We start from the raw sequence: 24110 nt of genomic DNA, 5'->3' as shown, positions 1-24110 counted from the left end.
ATAAAGGGCTTATCAATTCAAGTTCTCGATATCTTCAATCCACAGAGGTTTATGATAGCCACTTTCGGTGGGGTTGATTTTCATTTAGATTAATTATTCATAAATGTAACTCGGGTTGATATCCTCATATACCCTCATCGCCCAATGAGGACCAAAGATTGATTTCCCTGGAATAAATTACAATTGCCAATGACAGTAGAACATTTCAGGCTTCATAAAATCCTCTGATACAATTGCCATTAGAAATGTTGCAATAAATACCGCAGGTGTGTGCAAGAACATGAAATAACCACAAGTGACCTCTTCAACAAATATCTGGACTTGTGTAGAACTGACAACATGCCCACTCTTCCAGTTGTTTAACTTGTATGGACATAAACCCACCTCCTATACAGGCAGAAATAGTGTCTCCCAAAAGTGTGCGCACAGACGGCAGCTATCAGTGGTTACTATGTTCTGATGTTCATTGTCTTGTTTGACAAATGAGTGGATGACAACGAATGCATCATTTTTTTTAGTTCAAGTGAACCTGAATATTAAAACCAAGCACTGGAATGCTTTTTAACTTATTGGAAATATTTAGTCTATCAAAGCCATCCTCATTTTATACTCAATTATCATTTCTCTTACTTGTGGGTTAAAGGTATCGGGATCTCCTTCCAATATTTTCCTGTAGAATAAAATGCTGACCAAATACATTTTTAGACCCTGAAGATTTACCTTAGAGACATCCCTGGGAACAAATAACCCATGTTCCTGTCACAACCAAGCAACACAGAACACCGCACAGCCATTAATAACCATTTCATAGTCCTCTCTAGTTCCTTTGGAACATAAAACCTCTACTCGAAACATTTCCAACTGTATATATATATATATCCACATATAGAATCTGTCTGTTTATATATATTTCATGATAATTTTTTGCCCGCAGCATTTTACAGCAGAGAAAAAAAAGAATATCTACATCATATGTTAACTTTAAAAAATTCTATAAAACACTAAATCTACAATAAAAAATATGCATACAAGGACTTTTGTAAACGGCTTTGGTAACATCGTCTAAGGGATGTCTTCTTTTATCAGTGCATTTGTAGAGTTGCCTCCAGGGGAAACGTTCAACAAATCTCTAGGTACGTTGAGGAAGTCTTGTGTAATGCAATTGCAGAAAAAAGTGCCGGATATCCTTTTCAAGGTTTCAGTTACGGCAATGCTTTAAAGGGACAGGTACGGTCAAAGTCGTAGACGGCATTTCGCGACAAGGCTGCTTTACTTTTAATAGGACACTTTCTGTCTTTCTCAGATGGAAGCAATAAGTATATGCACTTATTTTTTTCAATTCAAGCACTGAGTCAAAGGATGTACTTGGACAATGAGACCACTTGGGAATCTTCTGAACAACTAGCTAAACGTTGCTTTAGATATCGATTGTGTAGTCTGTAACTCATTTTTTTGCAGTTTTTTCCCATTTTTCTTCTGTGTAAAATAACTGTTGTCATAAACTGGATCTGGCTGTGAGGGAGATCATTATGGTGCTGATTGCAGAGAGCGTACAGGCGCTAGAGGTGGAGGCTCCGGATCCTCGGGCATAGGCATCTGAAAAAGTGAAAAAACGAGTGAGGTAAAATTGTGGCATGCAAATATACATTACGCATATTTTTTATTTGTAGTCCTTTGGATATATTTGTGCCGCAATGACACTTAAGATTGGTTATGCATTTGTAGCAGTTACCTACCATCGTTTGATATTTAGAAAGGCAGGCTACTACCGAGCATAGGTTATCAGAGGGACTTTGAAGTCAGAGGTTACCATGCAGGCAGAGTTTGCTGCTATGTTTTGGTACAGGCCTGCTTTTTAATTAAAGGGCTTTTGCAGGTGAGATTTGGAGAATGCAGCTGAGGTTAGACATTTTTTAAATTAATTGCAATGACATACATAAACCATATAACATAGCATAAAATAACAAAACAGATCTCCTATCTATTTTACATTAAAGAACAGGTCCCATAACTCTTTGGACTCTTATGTATATGTTATGTGATTTAGGGTCCTTGTACAGTTCAGAAGCTCCAACATGTATCTAACACTGGTGGCCCTTAGATTCAGCCCCAAGTGTGGCTGATAGGCTTTTGCTCAGCCAATCTTCTGCAAAGGGTATAAATGAAAATGATACTTAGCAATCAATATATGTTTCTATGCACAAGATATAGCCTATATAGTCTCTGTCATGCCTAGACATCACTGGCTAGATATTCAGGGCATAGGAAGAATAACAGAAGTGTCATTAACATGGCAGAAGGTGAATTTAGTAACTGGAGGAAAGGATCAATTGAGAGAAAGTTCACTTCGCTATGTGGGCAATAGTGGGATTCAAAGTTCGACAATGGACTTCAACCAATACTTCTTTTTTATTCGCCTAGAAACCGATGTCCACAGAAAAAGAGCAATGCTTATGAAAACCAACATTTATCAATCGACCCACCCTAAATGGCAAAATGTGCTTAAAAGCAAGGTTTTCCGCACCATAAGTGAGATTCATAGTTAAATATCATAACTTTTATCTAAAGAATTGCCTTCTGTCAGCCATCATGGGATATTCTAAGTCTATCATAAGATGCTTTGTGGGTATTAAAGCTGTCCTGAGGAAGTTAACTCTGCACCAATGTGATTTCATGGTGTTGATGAATTGAGGAACATGAACATTGATGCCAAGTTGGGTTGTCATCACAACATGATTCAGTGGGTTCAATTGGGCACAAAATGGCCTCTGTTATTGGGTGCACAGGTTGATATATATATATATTGTTTCAAACATGTTTTTATGGACATTTGATGAAATAGCTGTTAGGCAAACAACGTTTCAGCATTGCACAGGACTCAATTTATAGTACAGCATAGTATCTTAATAGGAGGCTCATCGAGGCCAGATCGCATTACTCCAAACAGGCTATACAAGTAAACTCTTGTACAGTGGAATAGCAATAATCCGTGCCTGTGGTGCCCCCAATAAAGGTTGTGTCAGTGCGACGCAATACTTAATCCATATGTAGTTTATGACTTTCAAGAATATGTAACCCATCTTGGGAAGGAGCCGCTGGGGAAATGCCACCTGTTTGGTGCATAACAAAAAACAACTATTAACTAACTTATGCAGGGGGGTCTAAATAGTGCAATAATCTAAAAAAGAATCTGGGGTATTCAGCATACATGGGGGAGGATCCTGGTCTCTCCTTACCGAGCCGATAGCCAATGTGCTATGTCCTACATATCCTGGGCAGCATGAGGAAGACTATGTGGGAGAGTATCACCCATTCCCCATTCAGTTACACAGTTGCTGCAGCTCCCTACTCCTGTATCCTCTCTGCTCTCAAATTCATCCACTGGGGTCATCACTCATACTAGGTTCCCCAACGAAAGGACTGCACTCCTCGCCTGACTGGTCCCCATGTCCACTCCCCTCCTAGCCACTACAAGCTTGTTCAGGGTGTTAACAGGCATATAGGGCCTCCCTCCTTTGCCCCGCTATGGCAAGCATCTGAGCCTCTTTGACGCTTCCCTAACCGAGACTAGTCCCTTGGCTCCCACCCAATAAGTCACATCTAGTTTCCAGGCTCCTATCACGGGCCCGCCGACCGACTTCCAGGCTATTGCTATCGTCCTCTTAGCCAGACCAAGGCAAGATCAATAAGCCTGTTTCCCACCTTCCGTTTGTGTGGTCGGGGAAAAAGCCCCAGCAGACAAACGTCGACTGTCAATCAATCAATCAATCATATCACTTGTATAGCGCGCTACTCACCCGGAAGGGTCTCAAGGCGCTTGGGGGAAGGGGGCCGCTACTGCTCGAAAAGCCAGGTCTTGAGTTGTCTCCTGAAGACGAGGTGCTCATGGGTCAGCCGAAGGTGGATGGGGAGGGAGTTCCATGTCTTGGCCGCCAGGTAGGAGAAGGATCTTCCTCCGGCGGTGGCTCTTCGGATGCGTGGTACGGCGGCGAGGGCGAGGCTAGCGGATCGTAGCTGGTGGGTGGGCGTGTGGAAGGTCAGGCGGTCGTTGAGGTACTTGGGGCCCAGGTTGTGGAGAGACTTGTGTGCGTGGGTGAGGAGCCTGAACGTGATCCTCTTGTTGACGGGGAGCCAGTGCAGGTTCCTCAGGTGGCCGGAGATGTGGCTGCGTCGAGGGATGTCTAGGATGAGTCGGGCGGAGGCGTTCTGGATGCCTTGTAGTCTTTTCTGTAGCTTGGCTGTGGTTCCGGCGTAGAGGGTGTTTCCGTAGTCCAGCCGGCTGGTGATGAGGGCCTAGGTGACCGTCTTCCTGGTTTCGATCGGGATCCATCGGAAGATCTTGTGGAGCATGCGGAGGGTGTGAAAGCATGAAGAGGAGACGGCGTTGACTTGTCTGGTCATGGAGAGGGAGGAGTCCAGGATGAAGCCCAGGTTGCGTGCGTGGGCTGTCGGCTTGGGAGCGGTGCCCAGGGCAGGGGGCCACCAGGAGTCGTCCCAGGCGGAGGGTGATGGTCCAAGGATGAGGACTTCCGTCTTGTCTGAGTTCAGTTTCAAGCGGCTGTTCTTCATCCACTCGGCGACGTCTTTCATCCCTTCTTGGAGGCTGGTTCTGGCGGTGTCGGGGTCTCTGGTGAGGGAGAGGATCAGCTGGGTGTCGTCGACGTAGGAGATGATGTTGAGGTTGTGTCGGCGTGCGATGGCTGCGAGGGGTCTCATGTAGACGTTGAAGAGGGTGGGGCTGAGTGATGATCCTTGCGGGACGCCGCAGATGACTTCGGTGGCCTCGGAACGAAACGGGGGGAGGCGGACTCTCTGTGTTCTTCCAGCTAGGAACGAGATGATCCACTTCAGTGCCTTCTCTTGGATGCCGGTGTTGCTGAGGCGCTGGACTAGGGTGCGGTGGCAGACAGTGTCGAACGCGGCGGAGAGGTCCAGGAGGATGAGTGCCGCTGTTTCCCCGTTGTCGAGAAGGGCTCGGATGTCGTCGGTGACTGTGATGAGGGCGGTCTCGGTGCTGTGGTTGGCTCTGAAACCGGACTGCGAGGGGTCGAGGGATCCATTCGTCTCGAGGAAGGCGGCCAGCTGTCTGTTGGCGATCTTCTCGATGACTTTGGCAGGAAAAGGGAGGAGCGAGATGGGGTGGAAGTTCTTGAGGTCGGTGGGGTCCACTGTTGGTTTCTTCAGTAGGTTTCTTCTGAGCTCGGCATGCTTCCAGCTCTCCGGGAAGGTGGCGGTGTCGAAGGAGGTGTTGATGACGTCTCGGAGTTGGGGTGCGATGGTGGAGTCGGCCTTGTTGAAGATGTGGTGGGGTCAGGGGTCGGTCGGAGATCCGGAGTGGATGGTGTTCATCGTGTGGGCTGTGTCTTCGGTGGTCACTGCGGTCCAGGTGCGGAGGGTGGCAGTGGGGTGCGTTGGTTCGACGGTTGGGTGCGAGGATGGTGTGCCGAAGCTGTTGTGGATGTCGGCAATCTTGCGGTGGAAGAACGAGGCGAGGGAGTCGCAGAGATCTTGTGAAGGGGTGATGTCGTTGTCTCCGGTTCTGGGGTTGGAGAACTCCTTGACGATGCTGAAGAGTTCCTTGCTGTCGTGGGCGTTGTTGTCCAGTCGATCCTTCAGTGATTTCTTCTTGGTGGTGCGGATGAGCTGGTGGTGCTTGCGGGTCGCGTGTTTGAGGGCGGTCCTGTTGTCAGTGGTCTGGTCGAGGAGCCAGGCTTTCTCGAGGGTGCGGCAGGTCTTCTTGGAGTCCTTGAGTTCTTCGGTGAACCAGGGGGCCTTCTTGCTTCTGGGTTTGCTGGGGGGGTTCTTCAGTGGTGCGAGGTCGTCAGCGCAGGTGGTCAGCTATTGCGTGAAGTTGCGGGCTGTTTCGTTGGGGTCCGGTGTGCTGGCAGGTGGGTTCTGGCTGAGGGAGGCAGTGAGCTGGTTGGCGGTGATCTTGCTCCAGCTCCTGTGAGGAACCTGTTGCGGGTGGTGGTGGGTGGTGGTTTTTCTGAAGCTGAAGTGGACGCAGCTGTGGTCGGTCCAGTGAAGTCTGGTGGAGTGGCTGAAGGCGATGTGCTTGGTGGATGAAAAGACGGGGTCGAGCGTGTGGCCGGCGTAGTGGGTGGGGGTGTTGACCAGTTGCTTGAGTCCGAGGTTGGCGAGGTTGTCCAGCAGGGTGACGGTGTTGCGGTCCTTGTTGTTCTCCAGCTGGAAGTTGAGGTCCCCTAGGAGGATGTAGTCGGCGGAGGGGAGGGCGTGTGGGCTGATGAAGTCCGTGATGTCTTCGCTGAATTGTGTGCGTGGTCCCGGGGGTCTGTAGAGGAGGGTTCCTCTGAGGGTCGTCTTTGGGTCGGTGTGGATCTGGAAGTGGAGGTGTTCGGCGGCGGTGTAGGTGTCATCGGCGTCGGTTGTGATGCGGATGGTGTTCTTGTGGACGATGGCGATGCCTCCTCCCGTCTAGTTGACGCGGTCCTTCCTGATGATCTTGTATCCATCCGGGATGGCGATGGCGATGTCGGGGGCTGAGGAGGCGTTCATCCATGTTTCAGTGAGGAAGGCGACGTCTGGTGATGTAGTGTCGAGCAGGTTCCAGAGTTCAACGGCGTGTCTGTGGACGGAGCGGGTGTTGAGCAGGATGCACTTGAGGTCGCTGCTGGGGTTTGGCTTGGCGGGCGCGGTGCATGTTCGGAGGCAGGTAAACTTGCAGGTTGTGCAGGTGAAGGGTCCGTGGAAGCGTTTCGGGGCGGCCCGGCAGCAGGCGGGGTTCCGGCCGGCATTGAGTGCGTTGAGGGCGGCGGCGTTGTAGGTCTGTCGGGTCGTCTTGCGTCGGGGGGGGCAGGGGTTCTGGCGCTGGGCGCGGTCCAGGCGCGGACGGGCGCAGACGGGCTTACCTTTAGCGCACCTTCGGTGCACAATCAGCGCGCCCGCTGCGCGTGACCGCTGGCGTACGCGCGGTCGCCATTTATGGCGAAGTGGGAGGGAGGGAGGAGCGGCTGGGAGTCGGGAGCGGGGAGGGCACAAAACAAAAGGGGGCGTGGCCGATTGGACGGCGGCGGGAAGCAGGGAGCGGGGCGGGCACAGGGGGACAGAAACAGCAACGAAGCCTGGCAGTGGCAGAATACAGAAAGGCAAACAAGCAGTTATTAAAGGAAAAAAAACAAGGTTAAAACACAGAATTTACAGACTGTGGAGTCAAGTGTACGCCCTAGCGTTGCACAACTGCCAATACTTCGCCCCAGAACTGGAGCAATGTGGTGCAAGCCCAGGTCATGTGTACAAAGTCAGTGTAGCTATAGTTACACCTCAGGCACCTACGTACTACGCCACCATAGGTGACTCGAAGTCTACGGGGTGTTATGTAGTTCATGTGTACGTAATTAAACTGCGTATATTTCGGTGCGAAGGAGGATATTAATGCACTTATTACCTGCACACTCTGCAACACCATCACTAAAGAGATACTGTTGGAAGAGACCGGTGAGATGCACCAGATATTAACTTAGGCACACTTGTACCACTCACTACCTTATTTTATGCCCCGGGGGATAAGGGCATAGTTTAATTATAGGCAGACCAAGGGATAAAAGAAAAACACCACAGATTTTTCATCAACATACTTTGCCAAGTACGTTTTTTTCTGAAAGCCTGCATTTACTGAAGTTTGGTGTGAGTGCTCTCAAAGTACTGCAAAACATAACGTCTATGTACTTAAAATTGTAAACACCTAATTTTGCAGTGTTAAATTGCATTGTGTCACATGACTACTTGCGGAAATGTCACTAAATACAGGTCCAAGATTCCCTGCTCAGAAGAGGTGCAGTGCCTTGACGTCAGTGGCAGCTTGTAATATCATACATGGATGTATAGTGGGGTGGGCACACACCCATCCATTCACAAGTGCCCACACACACATGCTCACACCCACCCATCCACTTGCACACTCACTCACTCATATCCATTCACAAGGGTGCACACATACAACACCTATTAATAATTACATACACACGCACACACCCATTCATAGATCACATGTGCAAACACACATACATTCATACATATACAATTCCATCTAATATCCATTAACCATTTACCAGGCTGTGGAAGTGACAGCAGGTCCAGTGGGTGACTGCGGGAGAAGTACAAAGGCCATGGATGTTGCTGGAGACTTTGGGGAGGGAAGAGACACACGGAACATCCCACCACCTCCTGATCTTGTCATGGGCCAGCTAATCAAATGAGAACCTTCCCTAACTCTTCACAGAGTGGGGTGGGGTCAATGAGAATTGTGGAGCCCACTTCACTCTGTTCCGTGGCGGCATTGATTTGCTGTCAGCCCTGGGCACTTCAGGCTTAAACCTGAGGTGCGAAGGCCTGACCCAGTTGATGATGCTCCCCCTCATCATGAGGGGGAGGACCTCATATGGATTTATCAAGCTGCTGAGAACACTTCCATCAGAGCTATGAGATCTTCAGCCCAGCAAAGTTTGGCTCAGGCGGCCAGGTGCCTTCACATTAGCTCATGCCTGACCCTGGCATGTTGAGTGTCTGTCAGAATCGTCTTTGCTCAGTCGAACTGATCATGCTTGAAGGGAGGAAGAGTCCCGGTGACCACAATGATGGGCCACATCTGCTTGATATCACCTTTCAAGCAGTTAAACCGCTGTACTTTGTTAAACAACTGAGTTAGACGAGTCACATCTGGGCTTCATTACTAAAGTAAGCAATGCGTCTGAGTCCATATTTCAAAAAGGGGCTAATTAAAAATGTGGAATGCTACTCATCCTTTGTGTTAACTTACACTGTGAGTAGATTTCTGATTCTCTGTAGTCATAAACATCTACATGGCAATAAATGCATCAGGACCGCCCCAAACCTGCCCGAGTCTAGGACAGAGCCCAATCGACATATCATCGTCAGATCACGATGAAGCAACAATCCATCTCTGCTCTCTGAACCCAGCATCAGCTGCCATCACGATGTGTGCCTTTACCCTTAAGCAGCACTCGGTTAGGCTAAATTTGACCATATAAATACCACATACATACATACTCCATATACACAATTCATAAATGTCCAGAGAGTCCCATAAATGTTCCAGCTCATTCATGCAAGGTGCATTATCACATTTTGCATTTTGAATATTTTTTTTCAACATCACAGGTTTTTCCATCGTGACAGGTTTTAGAGCCACACAAACTTTGCTCAATGAGATTCCTATGTTGTATTTTAACTCTAGAGCAGAACACCTCTCCTGTGTACGCCTAAATAGATAGAAGAAACTGACTGAACTCTGCTTTTAGAGTCAAATAAGATACTACCATTAGGGCCAATGGAATTATATGATTCTGTGTCATTTTCTGCATAATTATAGCCTTATGGAATTGCCACATACCCATCTTGTTCTGCGTAATTTGCAGGTTGAAAAAAAAAATCTTTCTAGCTCAAACAAATGAAAAGGTATTAAAAACAATACCACATGGGTTGCCACGCATTGGAAGTCCCTTTGCAAAAGTTGACTCTTCTTTTAGTCTGATTGCTATATATGGGTGTTAAATTGATATTAATGAGGTGAAAACTTGGCGGATACATTGTTAACATGTGCAAAAATGCCAAAACCTTGAAATATCACTGCTTTAAAATGTGCTGAATTATGCCGCATAATTTGCCTTTTCTTGCCACATAATTTAGTCAGCCTGCCACATAATTTTGTCCTCTGCTGCTGCATATTTCAGTGGCCCTGACTATCATCTACCTGATCTTAAAGCTGGGTTATTTGTATACACAACCAAGAGTCCTGCACTCTGGGGGCAGTCGTTGACATTTATTCACTCTAATTTGCCATCTATGCCAACATGGACTTATTTCATTTGAGAACGTCTTATCTCCCCAAATTTGAAGCTTCCTTAAAAGCTGCATTTGTGACTCCATAGCCTTTCATTTATGACCAACTGAAGAGCTCGAAACAACAACAAGGTGATGGAAGGAATACTTGAATTGATCTCATCCGCAGGCAATCGCTCAGGCCGCATCCCAATCCATTGTTTTTCACCCACCATGTCACATCAGTTTGGACCCAGCCGTATGCAAATCAGCCTTGCCCCTCCTCATCGTGGAAACAGTCCAGCCCGAATTGCCAAGCCAGGTCCTCCCTGGCCTGAAGTGCAAGCAATCTAAGACCAGTTTTGCCCTGATGAGGTCTTATCTGCCAGGTGTACCTTGATTCCAGTGGCACAGTGAGCATGTCTATCAACATTACAAACTTCTATGTAACTGTCCAGACCATAGTCTGATGAAAGGTTCATCTCTTATGCAGTGGGATGGAACAGAGGTTTTCTGTCACAAGCTCACTCTTTGAAATTCCTCTTCATTCACTGTCAGCAGACTCCAATGAATATGCATGAGGCTGACCCATTTTGTGCTTATGCATGTTGGAGGGGGTGTGCAGCTCTGTTCCATGCTCTTTGCACTCAGAATTGAGGATGCCAAAACTGTGCAGGCAACAGAGAGGTTTGCTCTCCATTGAATTGGGAAAGGCCATCTACAAAGTCTGGTGAGGAGGTGGGGGTTGACTACCCTTCCCTGACGAAATTTTAATCAACCAGTTGCAAGTGGTTTCTTCTAGGCTGGCGGAAGTGGGCAACTAAAAGACATTTTCCTGGGTAGGTAGACACCATTAAACACCAATACATATCAATCACTAGTTCAAAGATGTAATTGTATCCACTGCAATGAACTCCCTAGCATTTGAGTGGATGTCTTCAAACACTACTCCAGACCGGGCCAGCCTTTGGGGACGACGAGTTGCACCGCTGCCTGGGCTCGGACAATCAGATCGATGCAATAAAATCCATTGCCACCCAAGGCGACGCAAAACAACGCAAGCCCTTAACTGGGATTTAATAAGCCATGCAAAGACACCCAGTGTGGTTTAGTAAATCCAAGGTAACGCAAGGCAGCACAGTTCACTGCCTTGCTTTACCATGCAGCAGGGAGACATTCCGTGGGTGAAGTGTGGGCGTTCCCATGCACGCAACCATTGACTTTAATGCATTCCCATATTTACAAAGAGTTGTAGACCTGGAAATCAAAGTGGTACGCCTTCCGGACCTAAAGTAACAAGGAGAAATATCTTTATTTCTCCTCTTTTCTTCCATTATCTATGTGGGATGGATGCATTCAGCGTCACACATAGAAAAAAAATGCCTTTAAGTTTTTGTGCGGGAAGGTGTTCCTTGCTGCCCATCATGGTCATAACTGGACAGAACAGTGCACCAGCGCAAGGAGGCAGCAGAAATGCCCCATATCATTGTAAACATGGCGCATTTTTGATGTCTCCCTTTCACGCAATGCAGCCAGTTGGCATGCTGCGATGTGTTGTGTGAAATCTTAGTAAATCTGTCCCCTGGTTTCCCAAAGATGGTCGATGTTTTGGGTGAAATTGGGGAGAGTGCGCCAAATTTGATTTCACCCTTTGTATTATCTGTGAAAAGGCCCACCCTGGCACCAGAATACGAATACAACGAAAATGATTTACTCCAGGGTTTTCGTTCTAAAAGAGCCCATGTAATAAATCAAATGAAACCAGTAACAACATCTAACAAACAGACGCTTTGCACTGTGCACAAGGCACGCTTTGCACTGGCATGCGCAGGGTGACTGAACTGGGACATGTCTGCCAGATAGCCTTCACTGCTAAGACTTTCCAGCATGCTAAAAAAAGAATAACAGTGCTACTTTCAATAAAATTAAAAACCGATAATAAATAAATAAAAGAAGAAAACAAAAATCCTATATCCGTAGAGTCCAATGTTCTGACTTGTCATGCTCTTCTCCCATCTTACCCGCATCCCCTTCAACCTATTTTCAGCTTCTTTTTAATTTCCTCGATGGTTTCTCGGTTCTGCTGCGATGTTTCTGATATTGCTCGTAACGTATTCACATTTCCCGCCAGATTATCCATCTGTAAAGTGCTGCGCAGACAGGGAGGGACTGCCTCGGATCTGCCACGCGCCACATTAGCTCGGTTCATTAAACCGCGTTGCTTTTTTCCAGGACGCACCAATCGTGCAACGCGGCGCGAGAGCGGAGCAGTCGTTATTTCTCACTCAGGTGCCTTCCCCGGGGGCGCGCAAGTCTTTTCTCATTATGCGCCGTCTTTGCATTTCTCGCACCTTGTCATGTTGATGTCATCAGCGAATATCTCCGTGTGTTCACTTTAGATGAGAAATGCGCGAGCGGAGCCCTCGGCGGAACCAGTGAACCGGATACAGGCCTGTCACCACAGCACCAGGCGGGCTGCTTGTAATAACAGCTGGAACTTGGAAGCCAGAGGGGACTTCTTGCACAAGGCACAGACGAATGGCTGCTTAAACACGGCATTTAAATGTATAGAATACTTTAGCACAGTTGCATGGGACGTGCTAAACAATCCAGAGTTGTTTAGCGCTTGGTGCCAAGTGTTTATATAATGCAACAAAGCAAGTCAGCAACATATATATTTGTAAAAATATTTTGAGGCAGATTTACAAGCCCCTTGCGCCCCTTTGAGCCGCCATTGCATCACTTTTTGTGACGCAACGGCGGCGCAAACAATGCACCTTACTTACAACTTGACTCATCTAGGTAGATACGTCACGTTGTAAAGCCCTGCGTCACATTATACCTGCGTCAGGTATAATGTATGCAGGGGGGCGTTCCTACGCACAAAAGCCTCATAAAAGTGACGCCGTGAAATCTACAAGATTTCACTGCGTCACTTTTAGGACGCCACTGCGTCAAAACCATACTCCTGCTTGAGGCAGGCGTAAGGAGTGATGCAGTGTAGTGGGAATAGGTCACAACATGCATTGCTGGAGTTGCGCCATGCTTGCGACACGACTCCAGAAATGCATGACTTTTGCCCAACAGATTAGCCAGAATTTCTGATGCATCATTCAATCCTTCCGCCAGTGTGCCATATTGTAAATACGGCGCATCCACGGTGGCACAAGCATTTTTTAGGGTGGTGCAAGGAAAGTGACACATCTCTATAGATGCGTCACTTTCTTGTAAATCTACCCCTTTGTTTATAGTTTTTGTAAGGTGCTAGTGCAACCAAAGTATGTTTCAAAGCACTCACTGTAAAAGGGTGGGGAGGGACCCTTTTAATGAGCAGGTACTGTCAGGTCCTGAGCAGTGGTGTTTCAAGAGTGCCATAGGACCTAATTAAAGTAAGGTAAATTGGGCCCCCATGCCCTGGTTTTATAGTAAGACACAGCCAGCAACTGGGGTGAAGAGCCTCTATCTGATCCCTGGGCCAGCCCCACTGCAGCTGCTGCCCTATGAGAGCTATGCAAATGAGTTCCTGGATGAGCATGGATGCACTGACCTGGGCTTCCTGGATTAATGCACTGAACTTGGTTTACAGGTCCGATTTCATACAGATTTGTTTAGTCTAATTTGAGTGGCCCAATTGAAGGGTAATGGCAAAAATATCGGGCCTCATTTACAAGAGAATGGTGCAGTGCAGTGCTGCAAGCACTTTGGCAGTGCTGTGTCATTCCAAAAGTGCAGGAATGCACAGTATTTACAAGAATACGGTGCATTCCTGTACTGAACCTTGCGCCTGCACTAAAAAAGCAGCCTAGCGCCAACACAGGCACCCTTAGCCATGTTGCAAGGGTGCCTGTGTTGCGGGGATGATTGATTTCGTGCAGGAAGGGACATCTTTCTGCAAAAAAATCCATCAATGGAGGCGATTTCCTCCTTTTTCAGAATTCAGCACACATAGAAAGAGGAAATAACAAGGAGAAATAGGGATATTTCTCCTCGTTGCATTAGAATCGGATGCATTCCCAGGTTTCCGATTTCTCGTAAATCTGGGAATGCTTCAAATTCCATGAGTGTTACGTGGGAACACACACAGCAACACCCATGGAACGCCCCTTTCACACAGTGTTATGCATGAAAGGGGCACTTATTTACAAAGGGATGAAAAGCCACCTAAGGTGGCTTTGCATGGCCTTGTAAATATGTTGCGGCACACTGCACCACAGAAGCATCAAAAAGGTGATGCTTCAGCAGTGCAAACGTGCTGCTAGGGGCCTCGTAAATGAGGCCCATCATGACTAAGAGAGCTAACAGTGGGTGGAGAAGAAGCCAGTGAGTATTCCTCTGATTGTGTCTGGTGCACAAAATGTGTGAATATGGACACACCTGAATGTAGCGCCTCACTTTCTTGTTGGAAGCAAGGTGGGTAGATGTAAGAAAATATGTGTCCAAGTAAGGTTGCTATGAGATGTATGGCTGTGTGTCCTGTGGTGATGGGCACCTGTTTTGATAAAGAACCTGGAATTTCCTTTTTAAAACAGCATGGGGAGAGGAGTTGGCCTAACGGCTAAGGCGCTCGAACTCGGACCTGGGGATCTAGGTTTGAGTCTCGGTAACGACGCCAAAAACCTCCTGTGATTCTGGGCAAATCACTTAATCTCCCCGTGCCTAAAAAATAAATAAAAAAATGAAAGTGTGTGTCCTCATGTAAAAACGTAACTTGTGCTATGTAAAGCGCTCTGATACCTGATTCGGTTCGGGTCTAGTTCGCGCTATATAAAACTCTACAAAAAAAAACACACACTTCAGATTAGGACACCCTTAGATATTCTAGTCCATTCTCTAGCATGGTACCTGTCCATGCATAAATGATGTCTAAAATGAAAGCAGGAATGGATTGTATTCAGCCCAGATAAGGGAAGCCTGGGGTTGCCTGCTGTGCCTCATAGAGGAGATTTCTTAACACCGTCACTGCGGCGGCTATTCCGCCGCAGTGCTACGGGTTTTGAGCGGCCGCGCGGCGGGCGCATGCTGGTGACGGAACCGCTCCGTCACCAGCGTCGGTTGAGCTGTGCTCGTGACGGAGCGGTTCCGTGACGGAGCGGTTCCGTCACGGCCCGCCCCACTCAATAGAACCCTCAGCGCAGGCGCGGAATCCGCACCGCGCATGAGCGTTCTATCGAGCTGGGCGGGCCATGACGGAACCGCTCCGTCATCAGCACAGCGCGACCGCGGCTGATGACGGAGCGGTTCCGTCATCAGCACCGAAGGGGTTAAGCCCACACTTTGTGGTTACACAGTATGTTTTCATGATTTTAATAATTTTAGTGGTGCTGGACAAATGTGCTGGCCCCACAAAAGCAACTTAAAACAAAGCCCCTTTGTAAGAGAAGCTTCATTAGGCTGTATGTAGACTTGTAAGTGAAGTGACTCTTCCAACATGTAGAATAAAAGCAGGGGAAGTCTTGTAACTAATAATAAACATATATAATTGTGTGTGATCACCATCAATCAACTAGAACATTAGACTATGACATGGAAGGATGAATAAAGCTGTCAGGAAGGTATGATATCTATTGTTGCAGACAGGCCTCTCTATCAAGCACTATGCACAAGGATGAGCATGGGGGTGATGTTCACATTAAGCTGTTAAAGTTATTTCCATAATAGCTCACAGAGAGAGAAGAGTGACAGAATGACAGGAAGAATTATAGGTCTGTTATAGGAAGGAAGAAACAATGCAAATGATTCTTGACATTAATGATTGGGAAAAAATGCTTGTTAAAGTGTTCTAAATGAGTTAAGGCTGAACCCCCCGTCTACACCACCCGTGATGTCTTCAGTCTATAACTTTCAGAAAATCAAATCCCAAAGGTGGATGGTATGCCTGACATACTATGGATTCCCACAAAGATTTAGGGGCAGATTTACAAACATTTGCGTCATGGCTGTACTTCTTTTCTGGTGCAGCCATGATGCAAAATATTAGTAGAGATGAACAAAGCCACACAAGAGCTGATTTACAGCGCCTTGCTTGGCTTTGTAAAAAAATAAAAAGTAAAGCATGCGCGGCCTCGCGTTACCTTGCATAGGGGAGGTATTCAATGGGTGGAGCATGGGCGTTCCAATGCATCCACCAATGGATTTTGACGCATTGCCAGATATACTAAGGTCAATAACATGGAATTGCAACAAAATGGTGAACCTCCCAGACCCAGGCATTACGAGGAATATCTTTATTTCTCCTTGCTATTCCCTTTTTCTAAGTGTGCTGCAAAATGCATAAAAACATACAACAAAGGAAAATACCTTTAAGAGTTGTTTTTGTGCAGGAAGGTACCCTTGCACAAAAACAATTTTGCTCGGAATGCAGGCATCCTTGCAGCAAGGTGCATGGGCTCCCGCGTTGGAGCTGGGCTGCATACAGTTACCCAGGGCAAAGGGGGGGGCATAAGTGTGCCACATCTTAGGTACATTCTGCTCTCTCTGTTTCGTGCAACTTAGCACAGCAACTTTGCTTGCTGCCTTGAGTTGCATGAAACCTTAGTAAATCTGCCCCTTAGTTTTACTCATTGGAAAATTGAAACCTGGTTAAATTTGATTCTGTAGACTGAAAATACACAATTACAGTCACACACAAGAGTGCAAACGCACACTCACAGGCAGGCGCACACACATGCACAGACACACACACACACTTGTGATTCAGTGGAGCATGCAATGAGCTCAAATGATATCACAGGAAGAGATGATGGTTTCCTAACTTTTTACAATGCTACCTGCTTACGGGTGTTGGGGTGCTGACTGCTGGGTTTATGAGATCCTGTGATTAAGTCAACAGTCTGGAGATGCCATGCATATGACTACTTACGGTGTGAGATCTTCTGGTGTCATAAATTTATCTTGAGCGGCCATAAATTTAGCTCTTGAGATTGTGAGATTGATGGGTAAAGTCATGATAGAGTGTGATTGCATAAGGTTGCTGTTTAGCTGGCAAAATCACAGACCTTTTTGATAGACTCAGCTGAGACATTAAATGGTCTAATGGTCTCATGAGGTGGACAGTTGAAGTCGCCAGCTTAGATGATAATGTTATGGATTTGATTGGAGATGACATGATATTTATGATACCGTGCTCTCGAATGGTAGGTTCGAATTAATATATAATTAATGTCATCATCTTGATTGATAGGTACCTGGAATTGCTCAGTATGTGTATGTGCTTTTTTTTCTCAGAGTTTTATATAGAGCGAACCTGACCCGAAGGTATCGGGTATCAGAACGCTTTGCTTGAGCACCGGTTACATTACAGAAGGACACATTAATTTTTGTTGGGCTCAGGGAGATTAAGTGATTTGCCCAGAATCACAGGAAGTTGAGCGTCATTGCTGAGACTCAAACCCAATTTCCTAGATTTGAGATTGACCGCCCTAGCCCGTTAGGTCACATTGTTACATGTATGAGTTTTTTTTTCATATTTTGGCTCATGTAGGCATGAGGTTGTTTGAAGATGACATATGGATTGCACTGACAGGTTACTGGGTAAAGACATCATACCTTTACCCAATTATTTAATTATGTTCTTTGGTATGGATGCGAGATGGTCTGATGTTGTCATGAGATTGGCTGCTAAGATCATAAGGTCTGACATTGTTTTAAGTTTTAAATATTTAAATGTGTGAATTATTGAACTGTGGGATTATGTTGCAAGGTATGTACTGCTGTCAGTTGGCTGGCTGGTGCCATGAATGTTTTCTATTTCTAGCTAGGAAATTAAAAAGGTTGTTCAATTATTAGTTTGACAGTTGAGGTAATGGGCTTTTGATTATATTATGAGGTTGGCTGATAGGGTACTTGTTCTTAAACCCACACAAATCTGATCTGATTGCACTTGTTGAATATGAGGTTGCTTGATTGTATCATGAATTTGTCTAGCGAGTTCTTGGAGTGTGATGTCACAACTTAGCAAACGTGAGTTTATGAGATTATGAGGCTTGTGGTAATGGCATGAGGTTGGTGTTAAACATCACAAGATAATACTAACATGTCATGCAGTTGAACTGCAAGATCATGAGATTGCCTCAGATTTTCATTAGGCTGAGTTGTGACATCATGAGATGGAATGAAAGTACTTGTCACTGATGAGGTCATGAGGTTGTATGATGATGATACAAGTTTGCTCTTTAGCTTGTTGGGCGGTGAACTAATAACATTTGAAAGGATGAAATGGGCTGGTTAGGTCGTACGCTGTTTAGTGGTTTTACAAGGCAATTGATTGAGACAGAAATTCATGATATTGCCCTCAATGTGATAAAAAAGTAAGGAGCTTGTAATATATGAATGTGCACAACAACGTCAACATGAGCAGGGATTGCATAAAGAGATTATCTCACTTGATGATTTAGGGATTCGTATCTGCTCGCTGCTTCTACCGTCGCCTCCCTCACTGACCGGCTTGATCTCGATGATGTAGTCTTCATCGAAGGGCAGCGACAGCTCCACTGAGGTCTGGTCAGTTTCGATGACAGATGTGATACTCTGTCTGCTCCAGCGATAAAACACCTAGAGCGACAGGACACAAACAGCAGTGAGAAAAGAAGAAGGTCAGCAGTTTTGGGTACGTTCATCAGTGATAGCCGTAGTCGTAGGGAGTAATTGACAAGCTTGTACATCTTTGCAATTGTGAGCCCAGTGCTGTGTCATCTAAGGTCTGCTCCAGTGCAGTGGTACCAGTGTTTAACTTCTAGTTGGACCTGTGCAATGCACTTGTTATTCTGTGTGGTGCCTGAGGAAGAAGCAAACTATGAATGTTCATTCCTACCTTTTGTTAGGGCTGGAAGCCTGCAATTGCAGTATAAAAACCTGTATGCGATTTCCTTATTACATTGGAGTTGAGACATCTCTAGCCACCTGTAATAAGAAAATTGTATTGCTGTTCTACTGTAATAACTTAATACAGTTGAGTTGGGATCGTATAATGTCTGCTGCCAGATCCAGCAACCAAAGATAAAAGGTGTGTCACAGAGCATCATTGCAGCTGCATTTCAAACAATTTTCGCTCTCGCAATCTGTTTCTCTAAAATGAAAAGAGTGACTAGAAGAGTGAGGAAATGTATGGCAACAGGTCCTTTCACACTTCTTTATTACTGGAAAGTATGACTCTCTCTGCATGTTACTCCTCATTATGACCTACATAATTTTTTTAATCTGGTTTATATTATAAGGATTCTAATATATTTTTGCCTAAATTGCTGACTGCTTTTTGTTGTATTTAATTTCATACGGGGCTTCCACTCTTATACTTCATGTCGAAAACCAAATGAATGAGCAAGAAAACTATATTTTAAGAGGTTTGTGGGTTGTGTGATCTTGTGACCATGTATTTAAGAAATAATATACACCTTGCCTTAGATTTGACTGATGAAACAAGGCACCTCAGACTTCCATGTCCTTATAAAGGAACTTCTAAGTCACATAACTCCCTGGTGACTTGCAATATCCTTATATTGTACATCAGAAGGAATGTTATCCTATGTATTATGAGTCTTCTATAAAGTGTGGTGTGTTACTTCTGAGTGGTTAACAGAAGGAAGTAAACAGTTTGATTATAAGAGGAGTGTGTAAGTAGGCGCAATGCGAGAACACTATCTCGATGTCATCATATTTTCTGTGTGGAGTTCAGTCCAAGATTAATCTAAATAGCTATGTTCTCAAGAGGTTTGCAAACCACAAGATACGGACTGGGGGCATCATTGGGTCTGGACCCTTGAAAGCTCAGTGTGCTGCATTCTTATTGTATACTCTTTAACGAGGAAGGATTGAAAAGATGGCTGGGCGTAGAGCAAGGATCTCTGGCTATAGAACAGTGAGGTGCTGGTGTCTGTAGCTATCCACAGCCTCTACACCTTACTGACAGTGCAAAAGACCATGAAACTAATATTGATAGCTGCTGGAAGGCAGTAGAGTGCTTTGAAGGTGGTGTACGTGGTCCTGTGTACAATGTGTCTGACTGGTCTGAATTTTTTGGATCCTTGAGGGGTAGTTTTTAGGGCAGCCAGTCCAGACAATCTTAAAGTAGCCAAGGTATTCGGAATGAGGATCTAGCCAGCTCAGTGCTTGGGTCAGAATATGGAAGAGAGAGGAATTCTTGCAGAATAAAAACACGTTGACATAGTGTCAAAGAAGGGGGGCGTGGCTATCAGCCGACCATGTAGGGCGTGAGCCAATCTCGCTTCGTCTAACAAACCCCATATCTGGCATTTATCCTGTTTTCTCGGTGCTAAATACCCCCTCCCCTGAGCATACTGGGCGAGGAGTACCTCTCGGCAAGCGAAGGGAGAAGTCCTGAGGTCCGGGACCTACTTGGAATCGACATTGCTCCGAGGCGTACACGGGGCCTGTATGCAAGAAAGCGACCCCGACCCACAGTACAACCAGCGACGGACCTGAAGTGAGCCGCGTCCGGCAGACGCGAAGAAACGCCCACTGCTACCTGCAAGATTCCTGATGGAGGCTCTCATCGCCATTCCGAGGGGTTTGTGTTCCTCGCCCCGCGTCCCTTTGTGTCTGCTAGCCCAGGGAGACCGAAAGTCGGTGACCCAACGCGGAGCCAAAGACGCCCGGGAACTTGAGTCAGGCAGCAGCGGTGGTTCGGGGCGTACTGCCTCGCCTTCCCGCATGTTCACTGGGCAGAGGTAAATCAAGGACCCAATACGTGATGGACTGGGTGCGACAAGGAGGCTTTGCGGAGGGAGCATAAGATGGCGGTGGAAGTGGCAGGGCTGCGGGAATCCACCCGGACAGGACACGCCCACAGACAGCGGCGGCGGCCATTACGGAGTGGCGCCGTTGCGCTCGGGCCGACAGTGAGGGGTAAGAAGCATGAGCAGCAGCCTGGAGAAACTGCTGCATACGCCGCAAATCCCGCGACTGGCGCCCGGCAATCACCCTGGGTACTGCCCTCGCTCGGGGCTGGTTTATACGGAGTGTGGATCACCTACCCTCCTGAGACACAAAGTGCCTGAATCCCTGCGGTAGGCACTACGAAACTGCATACACGCCACGGAGGTGAGGGGGGGCAGACATCTTCTGGTTCTTGCCATTTTAACAATCCTGTGTGCCACTGAGACCAATGAGAGGTGCTGAGCACTCCAACTGAAACAGCGGCAGATAGATCTGAGACGAGTGGTGGGACTGCCCTGACCCCAGATCCCAACGGGTGAGTGCACAGCGGACCCACACGCAGGGGACTGGCGTTCGCACACGGCACTGTGTTTTTCCATAAAGAGAGCAGATAAACCGCGCAATGGTGCGCCACGGTCCCCGCCGCACTGACCCGGCACCACGCACGATGGTCCCCTCCTCTGGCTCGGAGGATCCCCTGGCCTCCTCTACCGAAGACATCATACCACCGACGGGCATGGGGGCACAGGACGCCAAACTGGACCTTATACTAACGGAAATTAGGGCATCCAGAAAACCCCTTGAATCCAGAATGGACACGATGTCCACAGGACTCTCACTGCTGAAGGATGACCATAAAAAGCTGGCAGAAAAAGTGGCAGAACATAAACTCGCTCTGGCTGACCTGATTCCCCAACAGACTGCCCACTCCACAAAACTGGAGGTACTGGAGAACCAAATCAAGGGTTTAAGGGACAGAGTGGACGACACGTAAGGGAGCTCCCGTCGCAACAATATACGCATTATAGGTGTACCGGAACGAAGCGAGGGGGCCGACCCGACCAGCTTTGTGGAAGACTGGCTGAAGACAATTAAAAACCCTGTGGAACTCACCCCGATGTACAGTATAGAAAGGGCGCACAGAGTGCCCCATAAGCCACCGAAGCCGGGGGCCCCTCCTCGTCCGTTTAAAAGCAAAATGTTTGCACTACAGAGACCAGGATGTGATACTGAAAGTCGCAAGAGAGAAGGCCCCGTTGACATATGAAAACAGAACAATTTCCATGTACCCGGATTTCACCCAAATAGTGCAGAAAGTCGCGCATCGTTTTGGGAGGTGAAACGGTCATTGCGGGAACGGAATATAAAACGTTCTCTCTTCTTACCAGCGAGGCTTAGAGTGGTCCACGACCACAAGATCCTTTTCTTTGACACCCCGGAAGAAGCCACGGAATGGATGGAGGTATCACTCACACCACCCCAGTCCCGAGAGGATGTTGGACGAGTACGGCGAGAGCACGGCCAGGACGACCGTACACTCACGTACGGACCAACCACCGGAGATGGAGGTGGAGCTCTCTCGCCCTAGTAGACGAGACCGGGAGGCCACAGGGTCCTCCCTTAAAGTGGCAGTTTTGACATCTGACGCGCTGGAAGAACACAATGCGACTTGTGATGGGGTAACGAATAGCCAAGCCAGCTCACGCACTGCTGCATCGGACACGGACGCAAGTGTGCAACTGTTCCCGCACATAACGGCTCAGATGGCTGCGGACATATGAACAATGACTCTGCGAATGCAGATTGGTAATGTAGCCACAAATTTGTCCTGCCTACTCGGAGGGTGGGAACCGTTACCAAGACATATGTTGATTTTGGGGTGTTACGTAGGTGAGACTTTTAGTGGATAACTGCTACAGGACATCGGCTGGGCACCCCCCCCAGGCATAGGCACCACTATGATCAGTTTATACCCCAGTTGGGTACGATGGTTTGGTCCTTCACAGTTTAGAGAGAGGGACCTTCTAGTTGGGGAGTTTAGTACAAGTTATGCACTTACGTCATATTGTATCATGGCAGGATTGTCGAGAAGCAAGGCAACGTCCACAGTGAAATACTCTTCACCATGTCGACCCCTAATAATTACAAAATCTGCACCTGGAATGTGAGAGGGTTGGGTGCAGTACACAAAAGGCATAGAGTTCTAGCACAACTGAATAGGCGGCAAGTATCCATAGCGTTTCTACAGGAAACCCACCTAAATAGAGGGAGGGTGTTAAAATGTTGCGGAAATGGAAAGGTAATTGTATGCCACAGAATATTCGGCGTTCTCCAGGGGTGCAGCCATTTGGATGAGGAATAATGTCCCCTTTAGAGTTTTGGAGCAAAAGATTGACAGGGATGGGAGATTTGTGTTCCTAAGAGGGGTTCTAGACGGCCTGTGTATAGTCCTGGGTTGTATTTATGCGTCAAATTCAGACCAATCCCAGTTCTTCCAAGATGTAAGTGGGGTGTTATCGGGTTGGGTGGCACAAAGTTGGGTGGTAGGTGGAGATTGCAATGCGGTGTTGGATCTCAAACTTGATAGGTCACACCCCCCATTACACGCCACGGAAAGTAGAAGACAGGCCGAGGCACTGGCGGCTTGAGCAGATGGGTGGGACCTGATAGACACATGGAGGATGATGAATGCGGCCAATAGACAATACACGTTTTACTCCCCACCTCACAACTTACATACTAGGATAGACCGAATTTTCTGCTCCCGTCCATTGTCTGAAGCCATAATGTCCGTGGCCCATACGGGAAAAACTCTGTCAGACCACAACCCAGTAGAATTGACTTTACGTTGGGGAGGCTCCCTACCCCGATACCAACGTGGCGTCTGACACCCGGCTTACTGGAAGACCCGGTCTTCCGCTCCGCCCTGTCGGATGCCACCACCCAGTATTTTACTGATAACGAAAACACGGCTAGCACTAGACAGATAGAATGGGATGCGTTTAAGGTAACAATATGGGGGTTCGCAATGGGAAAGAGAGTGGGGGTTAAACATGAAATTTTAGACAAGCTTAAGGTTGTAGAGGGCGGTCTGGCAGGATTGGAGGTGGAGGCGGCGGGCACAGATGGCAATCTCACCCAACTCCAGGAGGCACATATCCAACATGCAGAACTCCTGGAGGAGCTTTGTGTGATAGACTATAGGGAATATACATACCGACAGCACACGCAAGCGGACAGAGCGGGTCCACTACTGGCGCTATTAATGCGCAACACCCCTGAGCACACCCCCGTAACGGAGATAAGGGACCCGAGTGGGTGGATAACACAATCCCAACTGGATATAAACACGGTCTTCAAAACTTATTACACTACATTGTATGGCCCGCATGTCCCCCTTAACGAACAGGAACTAAACTATTTCCTTTCGGACATACAGCTCCCACAATTAACACCTACACAACAAACTGAACTCTCAAAACCCATCACGATACCAGAAATCAGACAGGCCATCAAGGCGTTGCCACGGAAAAAGTCCCCTGGGTCAGACGGTCTACCGGCGGAATTCTACCTAACATACATTGATGTCCTAGCCCCAAGACTTTATACATTATATAATGAGGCACTGGCAAGTAACACAT

General features: G+C 47.2%; 1 protein-coding gene across 1 annotated transcript in view; it reads right to left on the bottom strand.

Moving 5' to 3' along the window:
• Window positions 1-512: 512 nt before the first annotated feature.
• LOC144782335 (contactin-4-like) overlaps window positions 513-24110 on the bottom strand; it is a 964244-nt gene continuing 940646 nt past the window's right edge. The window contains exons 24-25 of the mRNA XM_078661655.1: window positions 18180-18348; window positions 513-1596 (exon numbers count right to left, since the gene is read on the bottom strand). Of these exons, the coding sequence (XP_078517781.1) occupies window positions 1496-1596; window positions 18180-18348 (270 nt within the window). The 3' untranslated portion in view covers window positions 513-1495. The remainder of the gene's footprint in view (window positions 1597-18179; window positions 18349-24110) is intronic.

This window comes from Lissotriton helveticus, chromosome 9, assembly GCF_964261635.1.
Source record: "Lissotriton helveticus chromosome 9, aLisHel1.1, whole genome shotgun sequence".
NCBI classification, from domain to species: domain Eukaryota; kingdom Metazoa; phylum Chordata; class Amphibia; order Caudata; family Salamandridae; genus Lissotriton; species Lissotriton helveticus.
This window is presented reverse-complemented; position numbering and strand designations above follow the sequence as displayed.